Source organism: Dromaius novaehollandiae, chromosome 6 (genome assembly GCF_036370855.1).
Source record: "Dromaius novaehollandiae isolate bDroNov1 chromosome 6, bDroNov1.hap1, whole genome shotgun sequence".
Lineage (NCBI taxonomy): Eukaryota > Metazoa > Chordata > Aves > Casuariiformes > Dromaiidae > Dromaius > Dromaius novaehollandiae.
In genome coordinates this window covers 47,836,904-47,861,903 of record NC_088103.1, presented here as the reverse complement: position 1 = coordinate 47,861,903, position 25,000 = coordinate 47,836,904, and the positions used below count along the sequence as shown (strand labels likewise).

The 25,000-nt window shown below is 44.6% G+C and overlaps 1 protein-coding gene across 1 annotated transcript in view; it reads right to left on the bottom strand.

Annotated features, from left to right (window-relative positions):
• MGMT (O-6-methylguanine-DNA methyltransferase) overlaps nt 1–25,000 on the bottom strand; it is a 160,505-nt gene that overhangs the window by 15,832 nt on the left and 119,673 nt on the right. Inside the window, exon 5 of the mRNA XM_064514382.1 lies at nt 11,917–12,077. Within this exon, the coding sequence (XP_064370452.1) occupies nt 11,917–12,077 (161 nt within the window). The remainder of the gene's footprint in view (nt 1–11,916; nt 12,078–25,000) is intronic.

The window sequence follows — 25,000 nt, the reverse complement described above, 5'->3', positions numbered from 1 at the left end:
AGGAGACAAAATAGTCCGTTCAGAGATACCGTGCACCAATTCTACTACAATTTCTAAGTGACTGGACCAGAAAATTAACTTTGTATTTTCCATTCAAGATGGAAATAAGTGAGCGGCTCCTCTCATTTCACTTTGACAGAGAATCTTCTCACCAAGAACTTGACCTGGGGGTCTTCTACCTTCTGCTGACGGGCTGCGATGTGGAGGCTGAACTGAGTTCTGCTCTCCCACAGCAACAAAAAACCTTAGCGCGAGGGCCGGGTGTGACAAGGTAGCTTGAGTGGCCAAAGTTTGACTGCAAATCCAGAAATGACCTCAGACACACCCTAAAAGAGAACGCCGGGTTCCACTTTAACCCCCCGTTTTCCCAGTTCTTGCAACTCTCACTATCGCACAGGAAAATCGCCACCGCTGATCCCAGGTCTGTGAAGGTTGCTCCTTCCTCCCCAGAAGAAAAACGAAAAGTAAATCTGATTTACCGCAACCCACATTGCTGGAACGAGACGAAAACACGGCTTTGCACGTGCTGCCATGACAGAATCCAGCCCTTCGGACTTGCTCTGTTAACAGGACGTACAAACCTGTCTGCAGTCCCTCAATAAATCATAGAAGATGCAGTTTCCTAATTACACTGGGATTTAGGAAGGATAGGTAGGACCATGTGGTTATAGTTAAACTTGAACAGACAGGCAGGTCCTGCAGAGAACTTCACAAGATTTATGGATCTGCTGGAATTGTCATTCTGATATTAATGAACTTATTGAAACGTGAAGAAAAAGGATTCAACTCCTCACACGTGTTGATACTTATAAACCACAACATTGCAAACAACATTTCAAACTCATCGAGACCTTTGGTTCAAGGCACACTTGAACGAAAGCAAGACAGCAAATGGATTCTGAAGTTTTGATGATGGAGATTTGGAGACCTGCACAGATGCAGTTGACCCTCTTTGCTGGTTGCAAGCCAGGCTTTGGGAAAACGGCGCAGCTCAAAGTGCTGAGCGTCTTTAGCAGGCACTGTGATCTCAAATTCTTCATCTGCTCTTGCAAAACTAAAGCTAATGAACTAAAAGATTTGTGTCAGAAATCAATGCATAAATGATTTAAGCACTGACACCGGAGCTCGGTTAACGAGTATTTCAAATCAAGTGCCTCCAGTAGGAGTGGCTGCGCTCAGGAGCACCGGGCTTAAATCTAAATCTAGGAACCTCAACGAGCTCCAAATTAGGTGGCTTTGGCCAAACTAAACGACAAACCTAAATGGAGACCTCAAATCCCCCCACCGCACATAATGCTAGATTTGCTAAAAGAACAGTTGACCTAGAAAATCTGCGTGCTTTAATTTTGAAACGTGTAATACAAATGTCCTCTGTTATGTGACCAAAGCAAAGCACAGACTCTTCGGTTATCTGTGTAAAATGTGAACGGCAATTTCTTTGGATTTCTCTAAGTTACTTTGTAAATGTGCAAGTTAAAAATAATATTCATTAAATTGCTTAACTGTAATAAAATGTAACTATTTGCTTACTGCATACAAATTAAGTCAGTATCAAAGTCCTGATTTTCTTTTTAGTTTGTATTAATTTATTATTGAATTATAAATAACTAATGTATGAAGCTAAACACTTACATAGCACTTTGCAAACACTAATTCACAAATGATGCAACATCTTTCCAAGGCATATATGAAAGCAGCAGCAATTAATTCGTAGAATTTCCTGGCTTCAACCTCACAGTTGCATTATAGTTTTTTTTTAAAGGAACCTATATTTAAGAGCCAGAAGAATAACTGTGGAGACATAACCGTGATTTCGCAGAACTGCCTAGCCTCTGGACTGGTGACAGTGCCATCATACACGGCCTACTGCTAAATGGACTATGATCTGAATTCCCGAAATTCAAATTATTTAAGCAGACATCATGAAAGCGAACATAGGAGAAGTCCTATCAATGACGCCCGATGGTTTTTTCAGAGGCTGGAGTTTGCTAAATTATCAAGCGACCCAAAAGTAACCATCCTGTTTGGAGGAAGTTCTCGCAGGGAGAGGTAAAGTGCCAGGAAAGGAAAAGTTTAAAAAAGGCAGACCAAAGCCATCGCTCACCTGGGGAGCAAGACGTACATGGCCTTGGGCAGAGGAACATCTATGAGCACAACTCCTTAAAAATGCCCTTAGCCAGTACCTCTGAACGAACGGATCGCTCTTCCCAAGCACCTAAACGATATTACAGGGATTTTCACAAGTTGCCTAAGAACGTAATTACCTGATCTAACAGACCGACTATTTCACATAGTTCTCCACTCTCAGGAAAATGTTACCTATGTTTCATAACCTGCCACAAAAAAAAAAAACCCACAACTTTTTTCCTCATTCCATGCCCTTTGGCCAAACCCAATGAAATTAAGACACACAGTCAAATGTGTTCATACAAAATGTAAGGGATCACTTCAAGCTGAAAGCCAGAAGGAAGTGTGACTTTCAGACTGATGAATGAAGAACGTGTATTCTTGTGTCTACAACACAGACGATACTGGTGTACCTCGCTGCTGAGAAATTGTTTGTGAATTCTTAACAAATCCTCCCCAAAGAATAACCCTTCTCCCTTAAAGAATGGTCAGATGAGGTCAGAGCAGCCTCGATCTGAATTTCAGATCCTGACTTTTGTTGGCTTTACTTTTTCTGTTTGCATTAAATATGAATGATATTCACGGAAACATTCGGAACACTAATTATAGGGAAACACATATTATTTTATTGCTCGCCTGAAAATGTATAGTTTCATTCATTGTTCACCCATGTAAAGACAATCAGGAGCTTCAAGCAAAGTGCTAAAATATAAAAGGCCACATTCATTCATGTATTGGTCCAAGCTGCAGCACTATAAAGTACATCAAAAGGTGTTAATGGTTTCAATATTTATCTGCTGCAGGGAAGCACTCTAAAAAGAAGACAGAAAAAAATTTCTGCTAATGGCTGTGTCTCTCCATTAAAATGAAAAGCTTAATGCATCTTATAATCAGAGGACAATTTGCAAATCATTAAGAGAAATGTAAAATTCCATTAAAATACAAATCAAGAGTCCCTCACTGGACTAATAATCTTTTTGATATTATTTTGCATTTCACTATTTCTTTTCCCAATATCCAGGCACCACAAATGATCAGTTCTTGAACATGCTATTTACCACAGCCTACTTCTTTAACGAGAGACTGAGAGAAGTATAATCTGCTATTCAGAGCAGGTACTAATGAAGAATTCCATATATTCTGAAATTTAATTAAAACCCCAAAGATTTCAAATTAGATGCAATTTGAAATGCCTGGGGCAGAAATACATGCACTTGCGTGGCAAGGGTATCACGCTGAAAGTTGATACCGTAATTGGTCTTGATGTATTTTTGTGTTGCCAGGCTGAAGCACAGAACTCATAACCATATAAAAATTCTCTGTAGATTACCTGCTCATTGAAAATGCCATCACTCAGGTAGTTCTCTACTAAATTACCATGCTACTAAAATGCACAAAGTGATTCGAAGAGAAGAGTGGCACAGCTGGTCGACGCTGCCAATGAGTTATGCATGCGTCGACGCTGCCTTTTTTCTTAGTAAAATATGCTCAGTTGAATATTAAAATATAATTGGCATTCAACCTAAGTAGCTTAAACCATTTTGTTATCTTCTTTTAAACCGATTTGGCTCCTCCACAGTTATTTTCAAGGATGCGATTCACAAACTAATGACACCATCACGTTCAGCTAGATTTGTACTATTTTACATTTGTCATAAATAGGAACAATTTCTACAGCCTTCTAGGGATGTCCTTTAATACGGGCTCCTCTTGAACCTCAAAGGCCCAATTCATGGGGAAAAAAAGAAAGAAAGAAAAAAGAGTATGCCATTTATGTTGGTTTTTGCATATTTTATTCTGAAGAGTGGGGGATGCAAATTTCTAATAAAAAAAGTATGTTTTTGCAGCTAAGCAACTCCCTGTTTTCCCCAGCACATACCGGCCAGCTCTCACATCCACAAGCTCCAAAAGGAGGGAAAGCAAAACGCCGTGGGAATAGGTGAGAAAGGGGCACTCTCAGGTCAAGCCGCAGCAAAGGAGCCAGATCAGAAAGCGCTTCCCCTCGGACGAATTTATGTACCTACCCCTCGCAAAAAGGACACGACGACTGCCACTGCGTTTTCGCCTTTTGTGAAAAATTATTTTTGAATAATAACAAAAATGTTTTTATTAACAGTAGTATTTAGAAGCAGGGTGGTTACCATAGTAACAGTAACACTAAACACATTACATGTGAAATACAAAACATCTTAAATAGATATGAGTATTGGTGATATTTCCACCTTGATACGGGGAAATAATTAAGTCTAACTTGGCCGAAAGTTCATTAAGAAAATGGGCGTGGGGGGGCATAAGATTCTTCTATCTGGCTTTCGTAATTGTTTATTACATGGGGTGCAAACACTGCAGGGGGCTATAAGGGTGGCAGGCAAGCAACGCAAGCAAAGGAAAAATGAATTAAATGAAACTTTCTCCTCACACGTCCGCACTGCTATGAGGTTGCCAGGACCTGGGGAGTCGGGAGAAGATGATGACCACAAGCCTACACATGAACGAGGTGGTTTTCCAGACTGGTATTTGTTTTTCTCCACCTTCGATTCTTACTCATCTACATTTCATATGCAAGCAATAATGGCAAATGCTACCAGGTTTGGTCAAAGTATTCTTTAAACCATGGTCAACTCAATTCCTGGAACAGAGGAACTGATTTTGGGCATACTGACTTTACAAAGGTTCAGGACAGCGGACTCCTAACGGTACCGTTGTGTCCGTGCTCTCCTGCCGGACGAGGTCCTACAAACTTCTCGACAGAAGGAGGGGACACGAGAAGACAAGACGGCGTCACCTCGCCCAAGGCAGATGAGAGGTGAAGACGGTGCAGACCTGCCCGTCCACCTCCTGCCACCCCACGGTGGTGATCCCCAAAGCAGAGTCCGCCAACTCTCAAAGTAGGGGAGGGCACCAGACGGACAGAAACGAAACGCTTTCACTTGAGAAAGCAGCCAGAGTATGGAGGATTTTCCACATCCACACGTCTCCGCAGCTATTTCGGTATGAATTTTCCCCAACCTCAAATTTTGCACTCTGAGAGCAAGTAAAATTTTTGACGTTCAGGTGAATGTCAGCTGTGGAATTTTAATCCACTCAAATCTAAAGAATAAACTTTCTATTTACACAACTTTCATTTATTCTGACTCGGGCCTATCTATAATTAATGTCAAGGACATGGACAAAAAAGAATTATCTGAATTACTGAAAACACAATGCATTTTTTTAATTAACTTGCTCTTTCACTCCCTGCCCCGCAGCAGGATATATATACTGATATCTCCCACACTTCGAATCTTTCAAAGATCGCACGTCAAAAAATGGGCCAGGCTGGAATGGGACTGGAAAAGGAACTCCGGACATGAAAGTCATGGGACCAGTTTTTGTTGTTTTCATTTTTGAAGGTTGGAGACAATTGATTTCTGTTTGAAGAAAATTGTTTGAAAGTATTGGATTGTAAAAATCCATTAAATGTCTAACAAAACAGTGACTTTCTGCTTATCAAAACTATTCTCACATGAAATGGTAATAAAAGGAGCTGCCAGTCTATGGAATTTGAATTTTGTGTTGGCAGACAGAAATATGAAAACTTGTCATCTCTCTGCACTTGAATCTGCCATGTCCAGATATGTGAAGTACTAACGTTTTCAAGCAGATTACTTCACATTACTTTAAAATAACGTTTGCTAAAAGCCTAAATAGAAATGTATTTGCATGCCTGATGAAGCTGCAGGAATGAAAAAAGTGAAAGTCGCTAATAATTCTCAACTTTTTCTATTTAATGAAATGAATCTCTACAGCAAAATTAAGAGAATTTGTTCTCTCATAAATTGCAAAATAAATAAATAAATGGTGAGAACGACGTTTTGCATTTTTCTAGGAAGAGGCAAGCCTTGCCTTTCTCCAGAGCAGGTCACCTATAATGCAATTCAGTTCTGCAGAATATAAATATGACCTAGTCGTGCTGCTGGATTTATACTTTCCTAACTGAACTTTACTGAATTTTCCACTTTTCACTGGAAATGAGGTGACTATTCAGACATGACAGTGGGACAGGCAGGATCCTGGGTTTTTTTTCTGTAACCTGAATTTTCCATTTTTCCTGTTGAGGACTGAAGAAAATTGAAAGTACATATGCCTTTTATAGACACATGTATATCCCTATAGATGTATGTCTCATATATATCTATAGGCCGTTACTGTGAGAATTACAAGCTAGTAAAGATAGTAAATTTTCTCTTCTCTTCAAAATTGCAAATCACCAAAACCTTCTCACTTTACTAGGCAGTATCTCAACAAGGATTTTTTGTAAATGTGTTTGTGTGTGTGTGTGTGTGTGTGTGTGTGTGTATTTTTTTACAATTTTTTAATTTAAAGCAAAGGAAAAAAGACCTGTATTGACTTTAATACCATAAATGTTTTTTTTTTATTTTAGTAATCTTTACATATTGAAAAAGTATCTGGCTAAATTGTATGAGAAAGAAAACTGTTCTTTTTAGGATACCCTGCACACTGTAATTAGGGCAAGTAGCACAGTCTTCAAAAGCAATTCTTGTCAGCATAGGCATTCATGGGATGTTGAACCTGCTGTCTTAGAAGCAAAACAAATTAATAGCTCTCTTATCCTCAGAAAACTTCTTTATTATTTGAGCATTTCAGCCACAAAAAGGAAAAAAATACACTGGTCTTTGCTGAATTATGGAGCATAAAATATTTTTTTCTCTATTAAATTGCTGCATTTTTTTTTTAATTTAAAATAATTTTATGGAAGCGTAGTAAGGCAAAGAGGTGCTACTATGTTCCACTAGCAATATGGTGAAAGGGCATCGAGATGCTCTCAATCCCCTTCCACAGTGGTAAAGATGGTCTTTCAGTCTTAGAGGTTTGACGCACGGTGCCTGGTCCAAACTGCCCCCCACGGCCTGGGTGTCCTCGCCAGCGCCCGCCGGACCCCCACGGCCTCCCGGGCCCAGACCATCCTCCCCGGGAAGCCACCAGCGCAGAGCAAGGGGGCACCTGGGACACGGCAGGAAAATTAATTAATGTGGATACAGAGCTAAGTCATCTTGGAGGTGGGTTCCTCTTCCTTTGAAGGCTCCCCGCTCCCACTACGTATGCGGTGTTTCATCAATACCCCTTCTTGGATTAACACCGTGCATTAGACAGCGGAAATCTCAGCGGCCAAGCAGGCTTGCAGAGCTCACCTTTCCGGGCTCCAGCCTCGGTTCGAATTGCTCCTCCTCCACCTTATCTACCTGCCTCCGCGCACACGCGTGCACACACACGTACAGCATTTTAATTCGGATCACTGCTTGCTTTTGAAACCACTAAGCGGTCCCCCTTCCCGTTGGTCCCATCCAGGAGAAGACACGGGGGGCACAAGCTCCCGGCGTGCTCCCGGAGGAAGAGCAGAGCCCAAGGGCTCCGGATGCTGCAATCGCAACCAGTAAGTTTATAAGACTGAATAAAGAATATAGAAAAATAAATAAAGAAAAGTCAGGAAATTCATCACTGGCCATTTAACATTTCCTTTGCCATTTCAGAAAGCCACAGATCAAGCAATTCATACATAGATCTCAAAACAATACCAAGGCCAACTTTTCGTCTTCCTTTATACAGGGGCTAATGACCTTTATACTTTAAGATTGATTAATCACTTTCCCCGTTAGCTTTCTGTGATTTTCCTGAGATCTAATGCCTTAAAGCCATGCTGTGGAGAGCCGGCAAAAAGCTTTGGGGAGTAAAAACCTGCTTTTTCTTTGCATTATGAACTTCCAATTAGCATTGGCCATGACACGAACCTTTGAAAATTCCAATTTTTCAACTGCATTTTCAAAAAGACTGTGGCTGCATGGGCCAAAGCGGAAAGTCTGTGAGCTGACAGCTTCTGAAGGTGTTGAGAAACTGGCTTGGAAATCTGTACTTGCACGGCTCCCTCTGGGGATCCTGCAAATGAGAGGGAGGTTCCCCGAGTCCGTGAAAAGGAGAAGGATGACAGAAAGCTGGGCTGCCCTGGATCTCCAGCTCGGCCTTGTTTCGGAGTAAAGGGCCTTTTTCTGTGACCTACTGAAATTAATCCTGTCGCAAACCGTGCTACGGCACCAGCCTTGCAGCTTCAAGCGTTACCACGGTGCCTCGCAGGAAGGAAGTGCTCAGTCTGCACTTAGAGTGCTCTCAGATGCTTTCCCCACTTTTAATAATAACTCAGAGGATTAAAGCCAATTTGTAAAATCCAGGTCACAAAACGAGCCGCTGAAATAGCAAGTGTCAGGATTTGGATCGCTGGCAGTGGTAACGCATACGCTCTTGAGAACCAAATGACGATGGCCGAACGAGAGGCCATCGCGCGCAGGGCCTCCTCCCCAGAGACTGCCGATGGTCCTTGATGTTCAGAAGAGGGCTGGTGTCTCATTTCTCTAGGAACGTAGGAAAATAAAGCCTACATCAACATTTTTTGAGGTGGTCGATAACCCTGCAGCCGACTGTGGATAGGTGCAGGAGCGTACCCTGACCTCCTGAACGCGCCAGTCTCTCCGCTTTTGTTACCCTGAGGTTGATTGCCGTAATTGCCTCTCCACAAGGACCTTTCCCTAACGTTCTCCACAAAGGTAGCTGTGGAAAACCGATCGCTTATCCAGAAGTGCTTCATCCTGAAAGCACTTAACACTCGTTTTGGAGTGTCATTTTATTAAATGAGGAACCTCCTTCATATCTTTGTCATAAAACAAGCAAAACCCTTATTGCCCTCAGATGGTACGAGCACAGGAAAGTCAAAAAAAAAAAAAAAAAAGGCTTGACATGAGCACTGATTCAGAAGAAAGAAAATACCCCGTCATCAGCCCTTATCACAAAGATCACGTAATTTAAAAGAACCGCAATGTACGTGGTCATGTTCACAGGGAGGGGGGAGAAGAGCAGGGCTGCGGGTTTGGGCGATGGGGCAGGGGAGCTGCCGAGCAGAGGTGCACGGCGGCCAGCGCGGGGACGTGAGCCTGCGCCACTTCGGGTGCTCACTCTCGCGCTTGTGTTTATTCTGCATTTTTAAGTGCCTGGAGCAGTGAGCAGGCACTTTCAAGCGTAAATGCGAAAAAGTAAATAAATACCAAATTCTTAATTTAGCAATACTGTAATTCTGACTTACGGATAAATTGAAATATAGCTTATATTCCATCATAATGCAGTTCTGACCTCACTCTTCTACTAAATAACTTCTAAATATAACTTCTAAAAATTTTTGACATATATTTTCCACGCTCCTTCCAATACCAATTTCTTCTATTCTATGAAAGAATTACTGAGAGGTAAGAGGGTATATAGAAACGGTATCACATCAGTGTGATTTGTGCCAATTAATTGTGTCAGCATTTCCATTATGTACTCGCCTCCCCCCTCGCCATAAAACATGCACACCTGGTCTTGGTCCAAGAACAAATAATTGAACCAAATTAAAAAAACCTGCATCTGCACACGCTGAAATGAGAAAAACATACCTCGGTCCCGCAAAACACTGAACCTGCGACGGAGGAGGTCACGGCCCGTCGCGGCTGCTGCTCAGGACGAGGCCAGGCTGCGCAGCGGGAAGTGCAGCGGCTGCAGGGGACCGCTCCGGGGAAAAGGCACCCGCGGCAGGGCTGGGAGCCGCCGGGCACGGCACGGCACGGCACGGCACGGCACGGGCTGCCCAGGGACAGGCACCGCTCTGCCGCGTGGTGCGAACGTACCCATCACGAAACCCCAAACCAGCAGCAAAAGCCAGACCAGCAATACTTACGCGCACGCTGGAATATTAGCCAAGCTAAAAAACCCCAGCAGTCCGTGCAGGGAAAGGAACAAGCATCACATTAAATGTTTTACAAGCTTCTGGTGGATTATCCTGGAAGCAGGACTCCTCTGTTTCCACCCCACGGCTCGGAGCAACGCGACCGGCAGTGACCGCGGTGGCAGTGCCCCGGCCCGCTCCACCCGTCCACGCTCACCCCAGCCCTGCAGCTCCCACAACGGCGCTCCGAAATTTCAGCCCATCCGATCAAAGCCGTGAAGAAACTGCCACACGTAATTGCACTGACTCGAAGGCTGTACTTCACGAGCGCTTTCTGCAGTTCAACGTTTTGGCATTTTTGACAAATGATGCATCACAGTTTCATTATTTCCTAATTTCCCACAGGTTAATAAGATAGTTTCACTAATACTTCTAAAAAAATTGTATTAGCAGTTGCTCAAGATAATGTTTGTATAAAAATCAGACGGACACAGTGCAGTACACAAGTTCCAGAAGGTTTTGAAAATCCTCAGTACTTACCCTGTAATTTGTGTATGAATGATGCCACATTGAGAAATTTTTGTAACATGCAATAATTAGTGCCAAAGTTTACCATTGAAATAAAGGTATGGTGAAAAGCTAACCAAATTGAAGACTTCTGCCTTCCAAAAAGAATAACCTGATTATCTGCACAACATCCTGCAGAAGAGCTACATTCTGATTTTGTTTTCCCTCTTGCAGCTAATATTAGATATTCAAGAATAAGAAAGGGTAATAGCAAGAGGAAACCTATTATTTGTACAAAATTTGAATAAAAACAGCAATTAGCAATAGACGGGTCGAGTAGCTACTGCTGGTGAAGGTGCATGTCTGTAAAAACGACTGTAATCTTCCACGTGCCGAGCTGACAGCAGTGGTACAGGCGGACGTAGGTACAGCTCCTGCTCTTTAAGGCACAGCCCTACGCACCAAGGTGAAATGCAGTGCACAGGAACAGGCTGGGAGAGCAGAGAAGGTCACCAACCCCTCTTCAGTACTTTTACTCTTGGGAACCGTAATTTGGCACTGATTTCCAAATGGAGGGGAATCTTTCTGGCTACATCACTGCAAAAAAAGTATAAAAGTTTATATAAAATCCAGTGCTCTCTCACCTTGTGCAGTGTGGAGGAGACCGGCCCCTTTTTGGTGCTATTTTATTACGCTACCTCATAAAACATAGTTCTCAAAAAAAAAGAGATTTTGTTCACTGGGAAAGGACTGTGTTCATAGAGAGACAAAAGGCCACTGCGAAAAGCAGACTTCTGTGATTTTTTTTGGTACTGGAGTCTGCTATTGCGTTTCCTGTGATTGACTTCTACTTAGGGGCCTTCAGGAAAAAAATCCAATAAACGGTACCTGGTAAGGAGAAACTTCTCCCAGGGCACGTTTTTATGGAAATTCATGAATAGCCTATCTACTTCGTAACAGTACTTGTCCTTTATGAAAAAAATCAGACCATTATCTGCGCTGACTTTGAGGAAGCAAAGGTAGAACACACCAGAAACATAAAAACATCGCTACCTTTACGTAACTCAGCCATGGCCAACTGTTTTCGTAGGATTGACTGAATGTCCATGTATAAGCCTTGTTCCCCGCAGTGCTGGGCCAAGCCCCCATGTGGGATGGAAACACGGGGGCAATGAGGGGTCTGAGTGCGACGGAGACATGGAGGTGATGAAGGGTCCAAGCAGGATGGAGATATGGGGGTGATGAGAGGTCCGAGCGGGATGGAGACATGGGGGTGATGAAGGGTCCAAGCAGGATGGAGATATGGGGGTGATGAGAGGTCCGAGCGGGATGGAGACATGGGGGTGATGAAGGGTCCAAGCAGGACGGAGACATGGGGGCGATGAGGGGTCCAAGCGGGACAGACACATGGGGGTGACGAAGGGTCCAAGCAGGATGGAGACATGGAGGTGGTGAGGGGTCTGAGTGGGATGGAGACGTGGGGGTGGCGAGGGGTCCAAGCAGGATGGAGACGCGGAGGTGGCACGGGGACCTACCTTGCTGCAGGAGCGGGTGGTGGAAGGCGGGCAGGGGCAGCGTGGCTATCAGCGCCGGCTCGCAGAAGTAGGCACGCAGCCAGGCCACGCACTGCTCCAGCGGCACCGGCAGCACCGCGGGGCCGTTGCCAATCTCACACGTCACCCGGGCCTCGGCGGTGCTGGAAAAGAGAGAACACCACCTCCGTCAGCCGGAGAGCCTCGCTGCTGCGGGGGTTTGGCACGGAGAAAATAACGCTACCATTAAACCAAAGAAAAAAGTTAACGCAAGACCTGCTTTGTCTTCAAACGGGAAATGATATCGTAGTGTGGGAGGGGAAAATGGAAATGCAATCATAAAAGAAATGGTAATAAAGCAATTTTTTCCCCGAATCGGAAAGCCTCTCAGTGAGACTTGTGTCATGCATCTTCTAATGCAGAGAGCTGAACTTCACATCACTTACAGTACTGGACATTTGCATTATGAAGATGAATATTCATACTCCCCACATTAGCAGGAAACCACATAACCTCAAAAGCATTCAACGTTGAGACTCCAATTCTGCTGTTTCCCCACTCTGACAAGGGTGAGATAACCCACAGCACCAGTTACAAGACCGATTCTCCATCAGCTCCTGAAACGCAAGGGTATTTGCACCTGTAAGACCACGGTGGTGAGCGAGGCGAGAGGAAAACGCCCCGGTAAGTGGGAGATGTTGGGTTCTGCTGCCGGGCCGCTGCTGCTTTCCTCCCCGATTGAATTGGAAGGAAGCAATTGAGAATTCATTTAATTTTAAATGGCAGCTCATATTTCCAGAATACTCAAGAATGAGGCCGAGGAACAGAAAGCACCCGCAAACAAGAGGACGTGCTCTTCACCTCGCTATTCTTCCCACCAGCACTGCTGGGAAGAGTGAGAAGGAGACACCACCACAAACGACTGCCAAAACAGCGAGTGCAGCTGGCGATCTCCTCGCATCCAGGACGTTTCCTGCACTCAGCAGCAATCCTGAGGTCTTCTCTCTATTTCTTCTCCTTTTTCTGCTCCCCAGCTGGAAACACAGCCAAACCCCAGAAGAAGGAGCTTCTCAACAGCGTGCTCCTCAAACCCAACGAGAAGTCCCCCGGCGCCAGGCAGCAGAAAGGAGAGAGGACGGCAGCCACGGTCAGAGCGCACAGGACCGCAGCAACGGCAGCGAGGCAGGGCACGAGCGTGGTCCTGCCACCCGGTTCTGGGCAAAAGCAGACCAAAACCAGCTCCCCAGGACGTTCAAGTATGCTGCAGATAAGAGAAAATACTCTGCTAGCCAAATCCTAGCTGAAAGCCTGAGAAAATGTAGCGTGATGTACCACGAACGACATAAGAGACACCCCAAGTCTGGTTTTGCCATAAGGCACCTTTGCAAAAAGACGTTCTCCCTGCAAGTGCTGGATCCACAGAAGCTCCCGAGGGCCATCAGCATGCTCAGCTGCCTGCTGCCCTCCCTGCCACGGGCCGGGCGAGCGACGTGCCGGCCACGGCCTGCCACTGTCCCCCTCACTGCCAGGGCTGCGATCACACCCCGGTGCCGTCTCCCCCAAGCCCAGCTCACTCTCCGACCCATGGCCAAGCCCTGATGGTCACACACTTGCTCCGCAGAACGTGGTGCAGAAGAACAGGGACATGGTCGTGGGACAGAGTGCGCTGGCAGCCCAGGAGCACCCCAAGCTGATGGCTTGGAGTGGAGGAAAAACCCAGGGAAATGAAAAACCAGCTTAGGGCCCGGTGGCCAGACACTAACGAGTGAGTGCAGGCGCAGTTCTCCCTTATTTTTGTACAGATTATTAAAGCTTCTGATTTTTCTCCGGGGAGAAAGGAAAATAGTATTGATTCGCTATATAAAGCAAGGTCTACTTTATGTTGTTTTGGCATTTAAAAATCTCTTCGCTAAAAAAAGACTTAGCCGAAGGAGAATCCGTGCATAACCTTTTCCCAGGACTATTTGTACGATATGGACCTCAGACCAAGTTCTTGACACCAAGGATCATCTTTTATTCCGCACATGTACAGCGCTCAGCAGAACAGGGCTCAGTTTTATTGTGAACTGTTAAAGCTACTACAATATAGTAACTACAGAATATAATAATGCCTTTGAAATCTCCAAGAGAAGTTGGTAGACTTTTCTGCTCCATTTATCCAGAAGAGCAGAGAAAGCATTCAAAACTAGCAACCTTATGGTTTTCACATCATCTTGTTTCATATACTCTGGAGTCTGGAAATGATTTGGACTGTAATATCATAATAAAAACGAGAGACTACATCTCCTCGCGGCTCTGCACCAGCTCTCTCTGCAAGCAAACAGATAACGAACAGCTGGAATCGCAGCTCTCCCCCGTCCGCTCCAACGGGAAGTTGGCAAAAAGGCTCTGCAATTTCCTCTGGCTCCAGAAGAGCAGCAGACGATGGTCTTTCTCCTCCCCTGGAACGGATGGGAGCCAAAACCGGGTTTCAGTGCGCACAGCACCTACCGCGGAGGCTGATGCTGGCATAGGGGTTGCTCAGCGCTTTGCCGAAAGGCCTGGCTTAACCTTCAGACCGTGAGCTCCGTATTTAAAAGAAAGCTATAGAATAAAGGTGTTTCCTGGCAGGACTGCTCAGATAGTGCAAGGCTGAGTTTTTTATGGCGGTTTTTAAGAGCAGTGCCTTGTCACTGCTGAACATCTCCAGAAGGTGTGCCGCCTTCTACCACGGGTCAAGAGAACGAAAGCTTTGCAAGAAGAGGTGGTGCTTGATAGGAATCCATTGATTTATTTCCCTGTAGAATACAAAGCCAATTCACCAACATACAGGCTGCGAGCTTCTATGGCAGAAAGACAAAAAAAAGAAAAACTTCACCCTAATTTCACTCAGGTAGAAATGCTAACAAGTATTCCTGGGAATTTGACAGCATTAATAAAGATAAAGAAAGAACATAACTAATGCACAGGTCTTCTACCAGCCCTCCTTCCCTCTCTTTCCTCCTCCCCTTTTTCCTTCCTAAGTTGCATAGCAGCGTTCCTTCCACAAACTACTTAGTCATTAAAAATTCAACTTAAAATGCCAGCTGTCTTTAAAACAGTTTTCTGAGGCTTCAAAGCCATACTTTGGTCTGACTAAACCACACATACATTTCAAAATTAAGGCAAAAGTAGTCCCAAAACATCCAGAACAAGAAAAGAAGAGCAGACTAGTTAGATTATGTAGAATTTCCCCCCACCATGTGAAATTCCTCTCTTCAATGTTATGCTTCCTTGGAAGTTTTCTGAACACCCTATTGTATACATTAATATTTTATCATCTCTAATGTCAAGAAAGACAGGAAAAAAGGTAATTGTATATTAGAGACATCCATCCAACATTTATATTAATTACTCGTAGCCAGTCTTTAGCGATGACCAAGCAGGAACCAGGGCACCTGCCGTATTAATGTCCTCCCCCTCCGTGCTCCCTAGGGAAGGGACTTGCTCCTGGCTGCACGGCCACCAGTGGCCAACGGCCAACAGCGAGCAACAGGACAGCCGAAGCAGTCATCTGCGCTATGCTTTACTTATGGAAAGCTTGTCTTGAAAAAAACCCTTAATTTTTATTTTTATACAGGAAAATAAGACAAGCATTTTCATCTAAAAATGCAAGAAACTTTGGACAGAAATGTGCATCTCGCTCTGTCAGTACGAGCAAACCACCAGGCTCTGGCGTCCACCGAGCCGACCGGGGTCTTCGGGAGGTTCTTATCCCAGTCGTATCTCTTTTATGACTTCTTATATGTTTGCATGCGAAATACAGGGAAAAAATGGTTTTAACAGAGGGGGAGAAAATCCGAACCACCACCTGTTTCAGTTTAGCAGGCTTCTTCCAAACCATTTGCCAAGAGCTGGAAGTGGCCAACCCGCTTCCAAAACAAACACGTAAGCAGCAAATTGGCTGCAGGATCATTCTGTATAGCCGAGCTGTTACGAAACCCAGAGAAACACCATGTTTCAGGACACGCCACCATGGTGGGTCGCCATGTTCCAAATTGGTATCAATTTACTTAATGATTTATTTTGTTTCTGAGGTATTTTTTGCCTCAACTCGTCCTTAACAAAACTGGACTGAAACATTACAAGACGGACCTTGAATTGTCATTTAAAGTAAGGAGAATATACTACACTGGCTCTGCTGGCAGTTTCCTTAGGATAAAGGTAAATGTAGGAAAGTATTATGACAATGTCATATAGGCACCTGCAGCTCTTAAATATAACAGCTTGGTTGAACACGACACACCGTGCCAGGTTGCACGGCATGTGACCGGACACACTCGAACGCTGTATCCCTGGAGGACCACGCCACCCTCCAGCGGTCAGCCTGCCAGGAGGTCTGCACACATTGCTACGCGTGCTGAGCCCTAACGAAGATTCTCCTTTATCTTAAGTTTAAAAGACAAAATAAAAAAGCCCCCAGACTAACAAGAATAAAAATTGTACCTCCTGATGCCCTTAGAGTGCAGTTAGCCGCTGGTATATACGTGTAGACTCAGGTAAATGCATTAGTATATGACTATAGCAACTACAACAGTTCCACTCAGGTAACAGCAAGGATAAAGACAAGAGAAAAACCAACCCCCCCCCCCCCCCAATAAAAACCTATGGAATGTATATTTTCACATACAACTTCCCAATCTTCTAATCTATCATGTTAATCCTGGTCTTTTGCAGGCTGCCACTCAGCAGCTACACCGTACTTTGACACTGTGGTGCACGCTGCACTGATGATCATCAGGTTTGCAATATCCTACTGTCTTCAGATATGCAGAAAACAATGATCTCTGGACATTCAGCCACATCCTTTTTTATGTTTTCTTTTTAAATATGTCCATAATTTCTCTCACTGTACTCCCTGAACAAAGAGCATAAGTACTTTTATTCACAACCGACCATTAGTATATCAAATTATAAAAATATTGATCCTAATTAAGAGGCTTTTGGATCCTTGTATGACCGACCTGAGTGCTGTGAAAGTAATCCTGAGCTGTTCTCGTCATGCTGCAGATGGCACAAAATCTCACTAAAACCCTCTCTTAGCCTGCCTTCACTCCAGAGAGCCTTTATATACTCCCTAGCGTGCCCCCGGCTTTCCACCCCCAAAGCAATGCTCACCCTTTCCCCAGAAGAGGTCAATGTCATGACGCCTAATGGGGACAGATGAGGAAAGAAGGGAAGAGTGCAGAGGAGGAGGTGAGAAAACAAGAACCAGAAACAACTTCTGCAGAAGGTGAGTGGTTAGACATCCGAGCTGCGAGGAAGGGGGAGACAGAAATTATCTCTGCCTCTGAAGCAAAATATTGACGTGCCTTTGCCTTGGCTGTTTCTAAAGCTCCGCTGCTCTCCAGCGCCAAACTCTCCAGACCCCACATTTTCATGACAAGTAGCCAGATTTACAACCAGGAAAAAGAGACTGAATTTCCTGGCAGAAATAGATACTAAATCTTAATTAAACTTGCAATAGAAAGCATTGCAGTTTGTCCCTGGAAATCTGCAAGTATTTTTATAGGCTAGTACAGTACTCAGCTTCCCTGCTTTGGAGAGTACCTCCGGGCTGGGGTGAAGGCGATGGGAAGAGCTACCAGTGTGACAGCCCAGTGTTTTTTCTCACATGTATTTTGATGCTCCTTTGGCCATTTGACTTCTTAGAAGTTTGTGCCTGGAACAGGTCCAAAAAGTATCAAAATTATCCTATGTCCATTAAGGATTAGAAAGACTCCGACAGGTATGCTTTAATAAAGGCGAGCGGAGAGAGAGGGAAGAAACACAACAGCAGCCCCCCCCTTCCCTTACTCAGTATCTTATACGTCAACATTAAAAGTGTTCTCTCAAAATTCTGTCCAAAACAAAAATTGCAAAAGATTATAGAAATCTCCCCGGAACAGTAAGTACAGTAGAGAGATCTGGACCCCCAGGGCCAAACGAAGTTCAACGTCAGGGCGGCCAAACCTCCGCTGTTGCTCTGCTCCGTAATTGAAGCCCAACCTAAACAAGTGTTTTGCGAATGCAGGTAAAGCCTCCATGCGGCTGTCATGCTAATCTCCTTGTTAAGGGAGAAAGACCAGAGGCCTGCTGCCGTAGCAGGCTGGAACTATAAAGAACAGGCTTTGACATGACCCTGTAGTCCTGCTAGGCTGCAAGAATGCGTGATGCAATCTGACAGCAATTTAGACAAGGTTCTCTTGGAGACTGCAGACCGATTTAACGTCAAGCAAAAATAAGAAGGTGGGTGGACTCCTGAATGGCTTTTACCCTCATAGTAGGAAAAAAAAGTAGGGCTTTTTAACATCAGGCTTATGGAAAAGGATCTTACAGAAGAATCTGGCCATGGGCGGAGGGGAAAACATTTTTGGGAATATTGCCTGGTAGAATTGCAGTAGACTTCTGTCATCACCTCAGGGAAGAGCTTAGGCTGTAGCCATCCTCCCCCTGTGATTCATTTTAGAAGCAGAGCAGTTTTCACTGCATCAGACAAGACCATGGTCTCTAAGTGGTTTGAGACCACTGAGAAAAAAAAGGGTCCTCAGGTCATTTTCCATGTGAGATGTCACACTTAACAGACGCCGCTGCAGCCAGAAGCCTTCACATACCCGTCCCGCATGCGAACGCTTGCCCTCCTTCCACCCGTTTCGCTGGATACTGCCGCTCAGACCGGCTCACCTAACTAACAAGTTACCGTAGATACGGGATGTCTCCCGGCAGCGAGCGTCAGCGATTAAACTCTGCCTTAGGCATTGATCAGCTGGGACACACCAGGTGGGTCAAGCATCTGCAAGGCTTAAGGTCATTAGCACAGTTAATTTTGAGGAGTTCCTAGATCCGCCGCAGTCTGAGCCCGACAGGGGATTCGAAGACCAGGAGGTAGCTGCAACCGCGAGCGGGGCGAGCACGAGCCAGCGGCTGCCGGGTGCTGAGCCGGGGAGCTGCCGTCGCGGCGGAGCGGGCACGAGCGTGGCCCCTCGCCGGTCGCGTCGGTATCGGTGCGGAAGAGAGATCTGCTGAACTGGAATTTAGCTCTAGTAATGCAATTAATTAAAGACATCACTGGGGGACGGGCAAGTGTCACCATTTGTTTTGCATCCCAGAATAAATTTTAAAATTAGCAATAAAACTCACTGCAGATTTTCTGGGACCTGAAAACTAACTCTTCTGTCATTAAATAGGGAGAAGAATCACTTAAAAGGCTATGTACTTTATATCTTTTCAGTGGCATTTTCGTAGTTTATTTAGCAAATGATTGAAGACAACCCAACAAGCAAGTCTCATGCATACGAAGTCAAGAGAAATGAGGTCTGTATAAAAAGTTGCCTTGCCTGAAGAGCAAAGGCTGATTTGTCTTACTGTTTTTCTTATATCTAGCTATCTCTGCAGCAGCACTGATCTGCTTCTCTGATTCTCCAACTCATTGTTTTGCTTAAAGAAATATAGCTGGAGTGTTACCTTTCAAACAGAAGAAATCAGTAATAATTAGAACACAAAAGTCAACATGAAAAGAAGACTCAGTCATGCAGCATTACTCTCTAAATACTGTACACACATTTAGCTGGCATTTTTACTGAAGCCTTCACTGTGAAAGTAAGTAAAAATGCATTTTATCAGCACCTAAATGTAATTTAAATAGTCTTTCTTTGATAGATGAAGGCTAAAGCCACCCCAAAACTGCAGATGAATTATCTGGTCTCTAATGATTCCAAAACAATTACAGGATGCAGAGCAATCTCGTTAAATTTTATTCAAAAGCTTACTACACTTGTGTTTTCTCTTATTTTTCTATCAATGAAACCCAGGAGGGTTAAGAACAATTCATTATGTATGAGACCCAACTTACAGTGCTTGACTGTTGATTAATAGGAAAGTTTGCTGTATGTACATTTGCAACATTAGATGCATACAATATGCTAACTTATTCTTTCACTGAAGCTAATTATTTACAAAAATGACTACTTGAGACTACAATTTATTAAATGCATGCATCCAGTCTCAGTTTGGCCCCAAAAGACAGTCTGGAATGAAGATCTTTTACTTGATGTGACAACTTCTAGAAACAGTGTTATTAATATTGCAAATGTGGCAAATAAAGAGTTCAAATAGCCGTATGTCTGTGTTGCTTTTTTTTCACAACTGAATCAATGAACAAAGCAGCTTTCTAAGTTTAAAATGCATGCAAGAAGCACATTCTTACATAGTTTAATTTAGCTTCTTTGAAATGAAATGCCTGTACGTTAGTAGTAACAGATTAAAAAAAGGATGAGACTGCAATAAACAGCGAGAAACCCCCACTTCTTGTTGAACTACCGCCATCACAGCTCCTTTTAAGACCTATTCAGAAGAAATCAACACATCTAAGGAAGAGCATAAGAACGCAGAATTTTGCAAGATTTACTCCTTGTCATGCAGCATTTTTCCCATTCTGCCTTTATCTGTTACCGAGGATTGAAAATCTTATGGACCTGTTTTGCTGGAAGTTCTGCATTAAAACCGTACCTCTCCTTTACCCCGAAAATGAAACATGAACATCTGCACCAAAAAAGTGGGTATCAAATAGAGACTTCCAATACAGATGCATCTCTTGAGGAAAACACGTCGGTATCAACACGGACTAGTCTTTTTTTGGCTTTTGCAATTAACGATGTTGAGTTCAGGTACCGAGCGGAGGTTGCTACGAAACTGGTGTGTGCAGCCCATCGCTGCTGCCAGCCGTGATGCTGGCGAAGATGCTGCCTGATTATTCTGTACTACTAGTGTGCACCAGCAAACACTGTAAAGAAGGGAGTGAGGCTCCTGTCTTCACATGCCAAGATAAGGAAAATCAATGTCAATGCCCGAAAGACTCAAGTGATAGCACAGAAGGTCATTAAATGCTACTCGCTGCCCTGTGCCATTAAAGTTTTGATTGGAATCCTATACAAAGAGACACAGATTTGAGGCGAGATCTTGCCCTGGGACACGGTATTGTGAGACCGCGGAGGAAACAACACAATCAGCGAGAGGCAGATGTTTCTACGACCACAAGGAAGGGGAAAACAACAGTGTGTGTGGTCTTGGCTTATTTCTCTTGAATATATTTATCGTGTTTTCAGGGAAGTGTACCTGATTATGGACAGAGATCTCTGTTAAGAGAATGGTAAGGGGCAAAGCCAGCCGCTAAAAGGTTATGGCTCTTCATCCATCTCAATCTCCTACGAGGAGCCCCAGCCTCCAAAGCCCTCCAGAGGGTCTCCTTCATTGCCCAGCCAACGCCAACCTCCTTCCTTCTCCCTAACACTGTCCAGACTCAATTTTCCACCCTTTTTCTACCCTGGCCACCACCCACCCTCCTGCCCATCACCCTTAGCCATGGGTCAGGCAGTCTCAGGGCTTCTTTTTTTTCATCTGACCTCGCTCCAGTGGATTTCAGGTTCCACCTCTGCATTGGTCACTAACTCAAACACTGGTTTCTTTCCTTCCCAACTAAATTTTTTCCAGACTGATTCTTGTTCTCTCCATATTTCATTCTGGATGTTTCTGCTTCATACGTGCTGGCAGAAGTCATCCAGACCGCGCAAGGAAGAGGCAGTCAGCAGCACCCTCCAGCTGTGTCGTTTTGGGGCTCTGCACGGGAAGCGGCACCGTCACCCCCGGCCGACGGCTTGACTCACCGTTCGGGTGGTCTGTCTCGAAAGCAGCTGCATTTCTCCCCCAAGGGCCTGCTTTCACTCCCGACATATGCAGAAGGAACGACTGGGAAACCAGGACTTGGGAATAAAATGGACAGTAAATCAAACTGATGGTGTAACACATCCAGTGGTGACCTAGAGCTGCCTGAAAAATAGTAACTGCAGGGAGAAACACTGCTCTACTCTGTCCTTTCTAAAAATATACCATCAGCAAAGAATTAAGCTATTAATGATTAAAGACTTTTCAAAGGCCTACAGCATGGCTATGTTTGGAGAACAAAAATATTCCTGATATCAGAGTAGTCTCTTCATAAATATTTCTGTTCCAAATCAGTAGGTTTTGCAGCAGAACAACTGGAAGATTTGTCTAAAAAAAGAAGAAAGCCTGAACTTCTCTGTGTCTTCTACTTGGGAGGAACCAACCTATTCTAGACTGAGAATGGAGGAAAGCAAACGCACACCCAAAAGACCCTCAACCAACAAGAAGTAAGTACACATTTCACGAGAGATGTTTTAAATCAAAAAGCTACAACTCAGCAGTTAAAAATGACAGCACTTTCCCACCAAAGATGTTGGGCAACATTAAACATAGGTGGTATCATCAGTTCTATCTAGAACTAGGTTAAAAGAAGGTAAGGATGGCAGGAAAGGGAGCAAAGCCCTCAAGGCCAGCTCCCCCAACCCCCCCACGTTACTATGAGGCTTCAAACACCAGCGCAAAGAAATGGTGCTTTTTTCGCCAGTTATGAACACTTGGAAACCACAGAAACACTCGGAGTCACTGCAGTTTAGCATCAGATGAAATAAAGGCAATTGTGCAGCGATCAAAATCTGTGGCTCCTAACAGCCATTCGAAGTTTAATGCATTTTCTTCTGAGTGACTTGTGCAGGAATAACTAAAGTCAGCAATGAAACGAAGACCCGAAATCAAGTTTCCAGCTTCTAATCGTGTGTGCACGTAGCTATATTATACTTCAAGTCTATCTATAAGATCATAGCTAGTGGAGATGCCGGCCAACATGTGCCTCGGCGTCTGCCTTGGGCAGCTCTGCGGGCTTCCAGCCCCTCCTGCTTGCACAGAGCTAATCGAGCCCTCCAAGCTGGGTCGCCGGCATGAGCGAGCCAAGGTGGCCGCGTGTCCGACCCATGGAAATGATTTAGTCTAGCACTCTGAAGAATTAACCTTTCTTGCTTCACACACTGCTACGCGCTTTTATTTGTTTTACTTTCCTCCAAGTCTTCACGGGGCAAAGTGAAGCATGTTGCAGAGAGAAAAATACTCAGTTTCGCATTAGATTTCCTAGAGCTTCATGGCTTGTTCCACTTCTATCTGAGCAGGAACTTATGCATGGTCTTTGAACTACGGAAGTTTGTTAAAAACATTCTAAGCGAAGAAGAAAGGCAGATTTTCTCTAACAATATGTAAGAGACCTGCGAGGATTAAGACTTCATCAAGCATTTTGTTAACAGTGATTAACAACACAGACACTATCATTTTTACAATATAAAGGGCAGGATAAATAAAACAAAACATTGGACTTTAAAAACATGAAGTGTTAAGAATTTGCCTGCTGAAAAGAAAATATTTGGAGTAGCGGAGGTGTGAAAAGGAGCCCTTCACCGAAACAGAGAACAGCACGCGAGAACGCTGCTAACGCGAACGAAGGACAACCCTGACGCAGTGCTAGCAGGTAAACCGGCCACTAAGTCCGAGCTCCTCCTACGGAGACCTGCTCTCCGCAGGAGATCGAGGCCTTCGAAATGCAGGAAAACATCCTACATCACACAAGTGAGAACTTGGAAACCTTGGATGAAGATGCTTTTCAGCATCTGCCTGATGGAGAGCACAGTTAGCAAATATACTCTCTCTCTCTGAAGCTTTTCCACAGGGTTTTGAGATTTTCTCCCACCTCCCACCTCCGTTGGGACCTTCCTGCTATGGGTTTGCAGGACTTCTCCTCGCCATTACCACCCGGCGAGGACTGCCGTGCCGGGACCCCAACGCCGATGCCTGGCTGGCCGGCGTGACCTGGCCCACGGCCTCCGGACGACGTTCCTTCTCCCGCCTAACTAAGCAGCCCCCAATCGCCGGATTGGAAAAACAGTAGGGCGCATCAATAAAACCAATAAAAATGCTGTTTCAAAAAAGCCGTGGTTATAATTAACTGAAATAAGAGTCTATAAACTCCTGCTTCAAAGCTCCCCTGGCACCCAGCGGCAGGAGACACGCTGGTGGGTGCCCAAGGCCGGGGCAAGGGACGACAAAAACCCCCCAGCTACAGAAGTCTGTGTTTGGAAGACTTTTGGATGCATACTACTCCTTTTTTTTTTTTTTTTCCCCCCCCGAAGTGGTGAACCGTGCCTGGAGATTGCTGTCCTCTGGGCTTTAGGTGCATCTGCATTACAATCCCATTAACTTGTGTGCCACCCTCATTAATAAATAAACTTCCCACTTAAGTGCCTTTCTTGTAAATTGGTTTGTTCTGTTCCATATAAATAATACAAATTTCTCTTATCGAGTGCGACAGGTTTCTCCTTTACCTCCGCACAGCTTGTGATATGAGACAACACAGGGATTTAGCCTCGGAAGCCGTTTACGCAGGACCCTCCCTCCGCACCCCTTCCCATCCCTCTCTACTCACTGCGGCAGCTGGACCACGTCACATACTTAGCATAGCATCAAATAATGCCTTTAATAACTGACATAAGTACGGTGACCATATGTCAAAAGTAGAAGAAAAAAAAATCAGGAACTATTAAACGGATAGTTATTGTAATTGTGTTTTAAAGCACTGAGGTCATATGTAATTTTGAATCCAAGCTCTTAAAATGTGTTTTCTGGCAAGGACAGAATAATAAAACCCTTAAGTGCAGAAAAAATGAACATTATTATTGTAAATCTCTTTTCCAGATTACTAGTACTGCAATAAACAAACTGAATAAAACTTTGTTTTAATCAGAAATCCCGTCACTGGCTTTGAAAATCGCAGCTTGCCGTTAAAGGATGATGCAAATCAGTTCTCTTCCCTCGTGCAAGTGGTCCGTCGTCCCCGTGCCCAGGCCCCGCTCACTGTGCCGGGGCCCCCGAAATCCCCACGCTCTGCCCGGGTTGTGCCTCTAAAATCAGAGCTGGTGCTGCTGCACGAGGCTTCAGCCCGCGTGGATCTTGTGCAGTTGAGCCTGAATCTCCTTTTAAGGGGAAACCAACATTTGAAACCAGGGAAGACGGAGAAATTAAGCATGCAAAACAAAAAATTGCAAAAAATTGAGACCACTCCCAAATTTAGGGAAGGCAGGCGGTGGTGGTCTGTGCATCATCCAGCACATGGCATGGAAAACACCTAATGAGAGAGCACTGCCTGCGCGTGTTTGTCGTCCCCAGGACCTCAGGTGGCGGTCAGTAGCTTTGC